The sequence below is a fragment of the Microcebus murinus genome, chromosome 9 (genome assembly GCF_040939455.1).
Source record: "Microcebus murinus isolate Inina chromosome 9, M.murinus_Inina_mat1.0, whole genome shotgun sequence".
Lineage (NCBI taxonomy): Eukaryota > Metazoa > Chordata > Mammalia > Primates > Cheirogaleidae > Microcebus > Microcebus murinus.
The window spans coordinates 46,018,879-46,031,813 of record NC_134112.1 but is presented as its reverse complement, the minus strand read 5'-3'; the positions used below and the strand labels follow the sequence as shown (position 1 = coordinate 46,031,813).

The 12,935-nt window shown below is 33.6% G+C and overlaps 1 protein-coding gene across 1 annotated transcript in view; it reads left to right on the top strand.

Moving 5' to 3' along the window:
• The window catches only part of VPS50 (VPS50 subunit of EARP/GARPII complex), a 109,767-nt gene that overhangs the window by 42,838 nt on the left and 53,994 nt on the right, over positions 1-12,935 (top strand). Inside the window, exon 13 of the mRNA XM_012779642.3 lies at positions 12,730-12,862. Coding sequence (XP_012635096.1) covers positions 12,730-12,862 — 133 coding nt within the window. The remainder of the gene's footprint in view (positions 1-12,729; positions 12,863-12,935) is intronic.

Below are 12,935 nucleotides of genomic sequence, written 5' to 3'. Positions count from 1 at the left end.
CACATTTATATAACGGTGGAAAGATATGCTTGGCTTATAAATTTTAATGAACAAAAATAGTGCTCAAGGTAAATGTTTGCTGTCTCATTATGTTTCTTCTGAATTTCTTTCACTTTTTAAAAAAGCTGACTGTAAAATAATATTTTGAAGTAGCTGTGTATATTTAAATTATCAGATAACAAATACCTGTCTTTCCATATTTCATCGTGGGTTAAATGCTCATTAAAATTACCCCCAAGAAACCTCAGGTCATTATTATAAAATTATCCATATTTATGTGATAGTGGGTGAGGTATATATAATTATATAATTAAATTAAAGAAACAGATGATTTATTAATATACTAGAGCTTAATCACAGAAAACACACACAACAGCAGGCACATATATTATTCATCCAACACAGCTATACATTTTTGGTTTATATTCAAGCTGTTCTAAAACATTAGTTGGAGTACTTTTGGTTTGAAGTGGTGAAAGTAGTAGCAAATGTTAGTGGTGATTTCATGGAGGAATTGTTTTTGAAGAAAATAGTTAATGTAATAAGGTGAAGATTGTGATGCACATTAAGGTAGCCCATTTTCTTTGGCACTATTCTCAGTAAAAATTAGGAATCTCACAAATTATCTCACGCCTGCTAGAAATTACCCAAAGACTTCTAGTCAGTGTTGCTACAGGCAGACAGGGGTGCAGAAATCTCTTTGAAATTTAAGTGTTAATTTATTTCATAATATTGAGTCATATTTGACATGTTTAAACCAGGTAAAATTAGGAAGAAATTATTTCTCACCAATTCTAGTTATTATTTAGTCTCATGAAACGATGTGAATTTTCAGTAACTAAGTTCTATAAAAGATGGTGATTAGCTCAAGAGACGAAAACTAGAGGGAACCATTAGAAGTTGAATAAATGAGTTGATGAAAACAAATTTAAATACATTTTCCTGGTGAGAACAATTATCAAGACTCTGCAGTTCATGAAGGAGCTTTGTAAGAATGTAACCTTAATTTTTCAATATGTGGCAGTGGGAAATCATTTTAGGCTTTGATTAAAAGTAACTGCTAATAATTATTGAGGGTATACTTGAGTGAGAGCTCAAGTATGTGGCAGTGGAGGGTCAGGTAAGCAAGAAGCAGAGTCCTCAGGAAACACGTGGGGTGTTGACTGTGGCATATTTTGCAAATGTGCAGAAAGCCTAGGCATTTTGGCAATTTATTTTCTGTGTACAGTAGCAGTATTTTGAAGGAAGTCCTTAATCTTAAAGGAGTTTTTAAATAACATTGAAAATTAAGATAGATGGATGGTACAGAGTAAGAGGGAGATGGAATTCCTGTGAATGGGAAACAATTGTGCTTCCTTTGAATGGAAAATGGTTATAAATGAAAAGAGATAATTATCTGCTTGCTTTATTCATAGTATTATTTTAAACCACTTTCAGATACCAGTCTAAATGAGCTAAAGTGAAATTTAACTAATTTGTAAAAAAAAAAAAAAAAAAAAAAAAACCCTAGAAAGAAATCTGGGGCAAAATTAGTGTTCTGTTTTTATTTACCCTAAACAGAAGCTTAAAGTTGTTAAGTCCAGCAGCATTCTGTTCCATTGTGAAATGTCTACCATTTGTTTCCTTTCATCATTGGTCAGAGTTTAAAAGTTTAGTTGGTTTTGAGCTTTTGAAGTTATTTTGCAATTCAGTGTATTTATTTTTTTCTTTACTAAGCTGTGTTTTCTAAATGGTTTAATTAGAAGCATAGTTTTTCTTTTTATGGTTTATCTTTCAGTCTGGTGTCCCTGCTTTTCTTGAATGTATTGGCTTACTGTTTTTTAGACTAGTCATTTGTGTTCTTTTTAAAAAAATGGATACATTATTTTGAAGCCCAAATAAATGACTGCTATTTAGCAGCAGAATTTCAAAATGAGAATTTAATTGCATTCATTTCTTGAAAGGGACAATGTAAAGGGTCTTAGTGGTAATTTTATTTACTTAAAAAATTAAGCCTTGTTTGTGATTTGCTTTTATGTTTTGATGTACCCCTACATATTTACACCAGTTTATGGAAAGAGACACCATTTGGAAGCTATTTATTTAGTGACCTTGCAGTGAAACCCTTTGTGGGTTATTTGAAAGTTTATGAAGTATTCACTGAGTTGTTTTTTTTTTTTATTTAAATAACATTTCTTTGGCAGGCTGAAGGATTTCCCTAGGAAGCTTATTTCAAGATGTTAATTAGGATGTTATTGATTAATTTTAGGATACTAGAGTTGGCTAAGCTGGCTGATGTTTTCTCAACCATTTTTCAGTTGTTGATTTCCAATTGGTCTTAATGACTTTAGAATTCTGTTTTTATTATGAATTGATAATGTAGTAATACTTTGGGGAAAAATATAGTGTTTCTTTTAGAAAAAACTTTTTGAAATCATTTCAGTATATGTTTTCATAGTGTCTGGTACATTGGAGGTGTTTAATGAATGCTTCTTGAGTAAATTGGATTGCAATGTTTGTCTCTGATTGGTGTGGTGCTGACACAGTTCAAATCTGATTAGGTTAATTGGGAGGGAAAGAAAGCCGACATTGAGCCATCTTCTCTGTGCCATGCACTTCAATAGGTGCTTTATATGAGTGCATTATGAAAAGACAAACTTAAGGTTAGTCTAATATTCCATTCCTCTAGGCTTTTAAAGTTTAATTCTTATAAATAATATTTTTGATATTGAATTATAATAACTGAATGTCAATTTTTCAGTTAATACTTGTAAGACCTCTGTTGAAGATATAGTCTATTTTGATATTCATATAAAAACCTAAAGACAAATTCCTCTTTTGAATCAAGAACATGTTTCTGTTCCTAAATTCTCAGGATACTTTGTATTGTGAAGAATTAATGCATTTTCTCTCATCAGATGGTGTGAGAGTATGTTGACTCTCTTTACTATAGATTATAAGCTGCCAAGAAGTTCAAAGCTAAATTTAATGTTCATGTGTAGAACCCATCTCATTTTGGTTTCTCTATAGAATTAGCTGCCTCTTTATCCCTTTTCTAACTTTCTGACTTCTTAAACTGGTCTGTTATTTACGTGTTTTATGTCACTCACAATCTTTATAGAGTTAAGCATTAAGCAATTATTAATTAATGTTTTTTTAGAAATATACATATTTTAAATTATATAATTTTAAAACATTAATTGCAGGAAAAGAGATAAAAAAGAAAATAAAAATTATATATGTCTGCATGCAAAGCTGGTTCTTCTATTAATAATATGTATATAAGCAGATAGCTTTTAAAAGTAGCTGTACACACTGTTTTATAACAGTTTTCTCACTTGCCATGTTACAAATAATTTTCCATTTCATTAAATATGCTATCTGCATAACTTTTAATAGCTTGACAGTATTTCAGTTTAAGAGTTCCTGTGGATTAATTAACTAGTTTTCTGTTCTTGGATATTTGTGTTATTTCCAGCTTTTGTCATTATGAACAGCACTGTAGTAAATATTCTTAAAGCTAAATCTTTGCACACATCTTTAATTATTTCTTTAAGATCAATCACGAGAAATGAAATTGCATTGTCTGTCAAAGGCTTTACATTTTAAAGGCTTTTGGTTTGTATTTCCAAAATTGCCCTCTAGAAAGTGTGTTTCAATTTACACTCCTCATCAACAGTGTCTGCTTTTATCTCTTTCCCTGAATACTTGCATGCTGATTATTTTTATTTAATAGCTTAGTTGTCAGGTACCAGAAGATAGCATAGCAAAAATAATTTGCGTTTCTTATTATTCAGGCATATTTGTGCTGTTAAGGAAATTAAACTGGGACATCTCATTGATTATTGAGGTTAATTTGGTTGATTTGGTTGGATAGGTGAGTGGACCTTTCCCTTCTTGCGGAATGCTATAAATTTGAATATTTGGTCAAAGAGAGAAACCTTTACAGTTCAAGGAATTTTATTATTTACTTGAGAGCTTGCTCAGGACAGTTTTAGAATGAACTGAGAATTTACCTGTCAGATTTATTTTTGTATATATAGTGCCTAACTCATTTTTCTGTATATGAATTTATATAGATTTCTAGATATTTAAGGTAAAATAAAAAGTAGGTTTTGACATTTTTAAAATTAAAACTTAGTGGTCAGAAGACAGATAAGGAAAGTTTATTCCACTCTTCCTTTTTCCCTGCTATTTACTCTGGATCAGGGGTCCTCAAACTTTTTAAACAGGGGGCCAGTTCACCATCCCTCAGACCATTGGAGGGCCGTTGGAGAGTGCAGTGCACATTCCACACATGTGCACTGTGGGCCCAGGAGGAGTTGGCTGCTAAGCAGGACAGGCACGGTGGCAAAAACACCCAGCGGACCGGATAAATGTCCTCAGTGGGCCGCAGTTTGAGGACACCTGCTCTGGATTGTCAAGAATTATGAAGGGTCTGAAATTTTATTTTGCTTGCAAACTAATAAGCTAACCTGTTAAGATTTTATGGATGCTGGTAGAAGATACAATAATTTATTTTCTTAGCACTCTGACTTGCTAAGTTCCCTTGTCATTACTCAGCTTTTGCAATTTAGTAATCAGTTCAGCTCAGCAAGGATAAATAAGACTTTAAAGAGTTTATAATCTGGTAAGGTCACATTAATTATGATCAGGGATAGAGTAAGAAAAGTTCAAACAGCATAAAGTGCCAAAGGGTTCGACACAGCTCTTTAAGCTAAGGAAGGAAAAACTATATATTTGTTGTTAAGAGTAAATGACTGCTTTTGAGTTGGGTCTTAGTTTCAGTAAACACAACAGGAACAATGTAATCCAGGGATACAGAGGAAATATCATGAACAATGGCATGAGTAGGAGGCCATGGGGCAGGTGAAAGGAACAGTAGGTTGTCTGGATTTCAGTATGGTGGTTTGGTAGTTTACATTGTACCCCGGGACAATGAGTGCATATGGAGCACATGCTTTGGGCTGTAGGTATCTAAGTAACTTTCCTTTCCTCTCTTAGCTGGAAGTGGAGGGGTTTTCTGTTTACTTGAAGCCGGCTTAGGTGTGGCAAGGCCTCCCTACTATTCAAGTCTGAGAATCTTCAAAACTATCACTATCAATGTAATTTAGACTGCTGAGTAATTTTTTTTTTTTTTAATGGGGATTTGGGATAAAAGATAAAGAGCCAGCCTATTGTTAGAAGATGGCACATAGCTGCCAGCAGAAACAAAAAATAATTTGTTGGTAGAAGAAGATTTTTGAAACCTGCCAAAAAACTCTTTTTTATTTGACAGTGTTTTTATATTTAAATACTGCCTTTTTGTGATCTCAGCACAAGGGGTTAATACCATTTTATCACTTGAAACTTTTAAAGAAAATTATATATTCTAATTGTACATGCTTTGCTTATTTTGTAATATTAAACTTTCTATTTGATTAAGGCCCTTTAATAGCAATTAGAAAAACCTGAGAATGGTACTGGAAGAGAACTTTCTATTTCACAACTTATCAGTTGTTCTAATTTGGAATCCTTTATATCATACACATTACATGTCTTTATGTATATATACATGTTATACATGTTTAGTATTAATGATAACATACCTGATAGATGAGAATGACTACTTTTTTCCTATGATATATTTGTTTTAAAATCATGAATGAATCTAGTTAGGTTTAGGGAAAGCTTTGCTGAAAGTATATACATATTTTTATTTATGGAGAGTCATAGTCTTTCAGGTTTCAGAGAGACTGTATGGGATTTGCTTTAACCCTTGGGGTTTAGATACATGAAGTGATATGCAGGAGTCATGACCAAGTCAGTCACAGCCCCAAGCCCAAATATGCTTCATCCAGTTCAGTGCTCTTGCCACTATATGGTGCCACTTCCCTGGTTTCTCATAGTTACAAAGTACTTAAAATATGCATTTTTTTGTATAGCTTTGCATTCACAGAAGTAATTAAATATTGGAGGGATCATGTAACTACTCGGCCCAGACATTTTTATAGGTCCAGAGTTACCCCCAGGGATGTTTTTAACTCCCTGGGCCTGTTGCTGTTTTGACCAGTGGCATATTTTCAGAAGCCTCTCAGATAAGTGGAATGCCTAGCAGCTTCTGATGATGTGAGCGCACAGTGCTAACAGCATTCATCTAAAGATACTGATAACCCTTTGTTGTTTTTTGAAATCAGTGTGTGTGTTTGGGGGGGGGCGTCAGGGTGCTGGAAGTTTTGGGTCTCTGCGAGGATGCCAAAACATCTGTTTCCTTTGTGTTTGTTAGGATGTGATTAGACTGCTAAATTTAAATGTGAAACAAGAACAACATAATGCATTAAGGCTACTCCTAAGGTTTTTTTATTTTTACGTTTTCAAATAAAAATCATTTTCTTGAAAATTTTGTAGGAATTTGGTAATAGAGATTTCTGTTGGATATAAAAGTAAACTATATAATAAGTAAAAGACTAGCAGCTTTTTTTCATATTTACTGCTTTACTTCCATTTAAAGCAACTTTCAAAACATGACACTCTTTGTATCCTTCAAATTCAGAAAGGCTGCTTGTATTCATTTCTGTATTTATGGTATTCTTTGACAGTCACCTAAACTTATTGTTTATAATCAAGGCTGAGATGTTGCTGGCTTAGATAAGCTAGTTTCATCATTAGTTTATCAGGTAGGTTGGTTGAGATGGTTAATAGTGGAAGTGGAAGGTTCCACATGTTACTTGGAACTGATAATGATGAGAGATGGGAAATCAGACCTGTGGCTTTTGTAAGCTTTAGTCAAGATTGGATTAAGGAGTCTGTTTTGGCATTTGAACTGTGAAGCATGGGGGAAATGCTGGGGTGAACTTTTTACATATGACATCCAGATTTGTGAATCTTCTCCAAATCTTGTTACCCTATGATATTTGTTACCTCTTGTGATCACCAGAGTTATTAGATATGCATGTTGTCTCTATGGAGGTTATGGATTTATTTAAAAAAATTGGATTACTTAAAATATTCCCTCTCTTATACAAGTCTTTTGAGATATTTCTCAAAGACTGTATACTTTTTTTTCCCTCACCTCACAACCTTTGCTGGATAAATTGATGCTGCCAGCTTTCAGTTGAAGAATGGCAGTGGAAAATAGCTCTGGAACACAAAGATATATTTGGTAATTAAATTTTTATTACCATCTATTCTTAGCTTTTAAAAAAAGTCAAGATATGTTATTTAGTTCTTGGAGGTGTCTCACTTTGTGAATGTTTTTTAAATTGATTCATTCAAGGCTTTTGTTGCTATTCTCAATATGTGAGTATACAACTGGTATTACAGTATGATGCTTCTCTGCCATGATATTCCTGGTCTTATACCAGTGAGTCTCCCCTTAACTGGAACCTGAACTGAGTTTCAATATTATTAACAGGTATTTAGTAACCAATGAATAACTTCAGTGATGAAATAGGAAGATCCAAGTATCTATAACATTGTTTTATGAAAGGTGAAACTAAAATCCACAATGGTCTATTGCAGGGGTCCTCATTTTATTAGTTTGAGGACGCCTGGTCTATTGTCTCAGTATATGTGACTGGTAAGTTGTAGAACCTAGTACCTGCGAGAACCCCTGGCTTCCAGTTTCTTGTCTAGCTCTCTTTTTATTACGCTCTGCAGATGTAAAGAATTGATGTCTGGGTGGAAGTTGTATGGGCTGTTAATTCAGAAACTCACATTCCTCTTCTCAGACTGCCTTTTATTTTTTGATTACCTGTGTAATTATTTGGTTATTTGGTTTCTTTGAATCTCTTTGGTTATAGTTCACCCATGACTATGTAATAAAATTCTCTATTTGAAATTTGGAGGTGATTTTTATCAAGTAATTAGAAAATACTAGTTGTAAATGATTTTAGCTTTGTGGTGTTAAAAGCATGTGAAGCATTTGTCGCGGTGAGAGTTGCCACCGGTTGGTTTTATGGCATGGTGGAAAGGGGTCCAATTTTAAAATGAAATGACTCTTATTGCCAAGATAGTCTTCAGAGATTAATGTATCTGGGCATTAATCTATTTAAAGCATTATTTTTTTCTATCACACCCTGCCTTTTTCCCTTAAACTATTATTGTATATGTATGTAGTAAGCTAGTTTCTACATTTGTTTCTATTTTAGAATATAAACTTAGGCAAGAAATATCTTGTTATTTGGTGCTGAGTATATCATAGTCTTCTGATTGTACACATGAGTATGTTTGAAGATACTGAAGATAATAAAATTTGAGTTCTTTTGGGGGACTTTTAGGCATGTGCAGTGGTTTAGCTAGATCTGTGAATTATTAGCACTTGAATCAGTTTAGTGAGAAAAACTTGCTATAACTTTGTTACATAACTTTGACTTTTTTTTGAAAAAAATTCACATATATGTCTGTGTATGTGTATGTCACCCAACCCCATTAAATTTCAACAAATTCCCCAAAGATAACAAAGGACCTCCCTTTCCTTGAATAAATAGGCAAATAATGTAGCTGGACAGTGTTTAGTAGTAGGTCCAAGTTTTAATTTTGTGGTGTGTTAAACTGTGGCAAGTAGAATACCATGTTTCCCTGAAAATAAGACCTACCCATAAAATAAGCCCTAGCAGGATTTCTAAGCATTTGCACAATATAAGCCCTACCCCGAAAATAAGACTGAGTGATGGGCGTGGCTACGCAGTGTATCTGCACAACCCATGCATTTCGTGGCAGAGCGGTAAAGAAGACGAGCAGCCCTTCTCATCTGCCCCATCGTGACAGCTACTATCCCAGAGGTGACCGGAAAGGTGCTGGCAGCCCCACCAACAAGGTTGGCTCCCCCTGTCAAGTCCCGGTCATCCTGTGTGTGCTGCAGGCTGATGCTTTGAGGGGAAAATAACACATCCCCTGAAAATAAGCCCTAGTGTATCTTCTTGAGGAAAAATAAATATAAGACCCTGTCTTATTTTCGAGGAAACACGGTAGAAATTAATTGGTGGATTATAACACAATTATTTGTATAGTCATAATTTTTCTTTGGGAAAAATATGGCTAACACTGACTTTCTCTTATCTACCGTAAAGAATGTTGGGATATGCTTAGATTAAATTTATTTACATAATATAAATGTAAATTTTGCAAAGTTCAGTTTATGAAATTTTAAAAAATTGACTTGTAGAGGAGTACCTGTATTCGGGTGGATGATTGCTGAGTTGCTGCCTGGAACTTTTTGTGATTTTTGCTTTTCTTTGCCCTCTGCTTTTAGCCTTTTCCTAGCCTTGTGTAATTAGTGTTGGTTTTATTATATGTGTATGGTATAACAGTCAGTCAGGTGTAATCATGTGCTAAAAACAAACCAAGGGAAAAATATTAAGACAGGTTCATTTTAAAGGTAGCAGTTATAAAAGTATGAGAAATTACCCAGAAATATTTTTCACAGCTGCATAGGACTCATTTGTGTATATGAATGATAGATTATTTTACCAATCTCTTGTGTTTGGATGTTTAGATCGATTTAATCCTGCAATTACAAATAATCCTTTAATGAATAACCTTGTGCATATGTATTTTCATGTTGTTGAGGTATATTTGTAAGATAAATTCCTAGAAATGGGATTGCTGGCTTGAGGAAAATGGACATGTAATTTTGTTATATGATGCCAAATTCTTCTCCTTGGGGTTTTAGCATTTTGCATTTTCACCAGCAGTGGATGAGAGTGCCTGTTTTTTTTTCACAGCCTTGCCAACAGAGTGTATATGTTATCAAAGATCAGCAAAGCCAAATAAAGTGGTAAGGACAGGTTTTAATCAGTAGTATACTATTACAGTAGGGAAAAGAGTCCAGATTGAACTAACCTTAACTTTGATTTGTACAAAGGTGATGGAGGGGTGAGGAACTGGGGACGGAGTGCAGGAGCTTAGAGTCAGAAGAGTGACAAAAATTACAAAAGAGAGGGACAGAGCCATTGGTCCATGTGAAACCTGTCTGGGCTTACTAACCAGCACTTAGGGGTTGGGCCCCTACCCTCCCACAGAGGCCGGGCCCTATCTTTAGGTGTTGGGTGGAACAAATAGTGAATTCTTTTGGCAGCCTTGCGTTTTCTTAGGCAGGCACTTTAAAGGGGGCTAGGGTCATCCTAAGGATATGTTCTTGAGCCATTAGAAACTATGATAGTGTTCCTTCAAGTTATTTTAGGCCAGTGTTCAGGCCTAATTGAGAAGAGGGCTCAGAGGAGCTTGGCCAGAGTTTGGTTAAGGAGAGAATCCTTGTCAGTGGTCAGCTTTAAAATTTTTGCCCATCTGATGGTGAGAATTTGTATTTTACTGTAGTTTTAATTTATATTTGTCCTATTACAAGTAAAATTGAACATGCTTTCATGTTCAGTTAAGGGCTGTTTTTATATCTTTGCTTGTGAAGTGTGTTCATGTGCATTCTTCCAATTTTTCTATAGGATTTTTGGCCTTTTTTCCCCAAACTTTTGAGTTCTTTATAAATGTGGGATATGAGCTCTTTATTGTGAATGTATGTTGTGAACAGTTTTCAAGTTTATCATTTATCTTTTGACTTTGCTCATGGTGTTTTTTTTGCCATAAAATGCTGTTTTTATTTTTATGTAGTAAAATTTATTACATTTTACTTTTATTACCTCTGAATTTTGAGTTATAATTAGAAAGCCTTTTCTGATATCAAAGTTAGAGTAGAATTGATTCTTAGTTTTTCTAGTGCTAGTATAGTTTTATTTTTTATATTTAGATCTCTTATCCATTTGGAGTTCATTCTTGTGTGTTATGAGGAATAGGTCTAATTTTGTCTTTTTCCAACTGACTATCCAGTTGTGTCAACATTATTTGTGAAAAAAGACTATCTTTGCCTAAGTGATGTCAGATGCCATCTTATCATACACTAGATTTTTTAACGAGGCTGGATCTATTTCTGGACTTTTTTATTGGTATCTTAGTAAATTTATAAATTAGTTAGAACTGACATTTTGATGATGTTGAGAATAAGGGATGGCTTTCTGTTTGTTCAAGTCTACTTTTATATTTTTCAGGAGTGTCATATAGTTTCCTTCATGAGTTTTTGATCATTTCTTAAATTTTTTCTTAAAAATTTTATTTCCCTTGTTATTGTAAATGACAATAATTTTAAAAAATTAAAATTATTGTCATTTAATAATTTTTAATTTTATTGTCATTTAATAATTGTAATTCAGTGTATCTTCTAAGTGGTTATTGTTTGTATATGAATGCTGAGGTTTTTTTGTATGCCAATTTTATAACCTGCTACCTTGCTGAACTCTTTTATTGTTTGAGTTTTATCATTGATTCTGTAGGACTTTCTAGGTGTATTATTGTGTCATTAACAGAAATAGTTTTATTTCTTCTTTTTAAATTCTTTTTCTAATTGTTTTCTGTAGTCTAATTGCATTGGCTGATATCCTAGATCATTATTAAATAGTAGTTGAGATAATAGGAATCTATGCTTTGTTCCTGACCACAGTGGTTATGCCTTAGAGTTTTCTCATCTTAAGGAAATATCCATCCATTCTTATTTTTGTACAAGTTTTTATTAGAAACGGGTGTTGAATTTTGTCAAAGGTTTTTTTGTTTTGTTTTGTTTTCCAGTTTCTGTTGAGATACTTGTTTGGCTTTTCTCCTTGGACCTATTAATAGGGATAGTTATATTATATTAATAGATTTTATAAGATTAACCCATTTTAGCATTCTTGGCTTAAACCCTATTTGGATAGTCTGATTCCAGAGCTTAACTCCTCTATTTTACTGTTTCCCAGTTTAGTTTCAAAGATTTGATGTGCTTATTCAAAAATGTACTAAGTCATACAGGCTAGTACTTTTATGAATTGCTAAATGAATGTTTTGGTAAATGAGTTTAGATGAGGGAGAGATCATCACTGGGTGAAAAAGCTTTTTAAAAGAGTAAAGACCACTACTAACTGTGACATCCTGTCAACCACACCGTAGCTATGCTTGCTGTATTGTATTTCCACTGGCTGTCTTGGAGGGCTTACTTATACCAGAGTCAGTCTTTCAGTGTTTTATCAAGCATAATCAGTTGTGGTGGGTTGATCACAAGCTAAAGACATGCTAGAAAAGCTCAAATGATGGAAGAAATGCTGTATTATGACAAGTGGGAAAACTGCAAAATAGAATAAGAGGGCAGGATGGCAAACTAATTGTTTTTTATGAAGGATAAAGAAAAAAATCATGCATTTCCATTAGGGAGACGATTTGGGATTATATATGTTTCATAGCCTGTTTATATAAAACATTACTTTAAAATGTTGTGAGATATAGACTGCCTATATCTATACTGATTTAAAGAATTTAGAGATTGTCAAAGGTGTTTGCTTAATTTACACAAATGAAATGTTTAAGTTGTAAATCCTACCTCCTCTTTGCAAGTTATTACTCAGGTCCAAGGATAGATATAAAGCTGTGTTTGCATGTTTAGAAGCATGTTTTGAAAAAATACTTTTTGTGAAGTTTACATTGCTGTTTATTAGAACACTTGCTAATTCAATAACTTCTTGTAGACTTTATGGTTCTGTGACTACAATTTGATTCACAGCATATAGACTGATACTCCTAATAAGTACTAAAAGCCCATGTGGAAATGGGAATTACTGAAATAAATTTTCTTACCACTGAGTTTTCTCTTTAGCTATGTCATTTGAAGAAATTTTCTTAGTTATCTCTAATTTTCGAATAAATTTGATTAATAACATGTTTTATTTGAAAATTGGCTCTCATCATTTTCTTTAGCACGTTACACCAGACAGCTATATTCCGTGCCTTGCGGACTTGTGCAAAGCACTGTGGGAGGTTATGCTCAGCTATTACAGGACTATGGAATGGCATGAAAAGCATGACAATGAGGATACTGCTTCAACTTCTGGTAGGAAATTATTTTGATTTTGTTTTCAAAATTGAACTATAAATATGCCACATTACTGAAGTAAGAAGAAAGA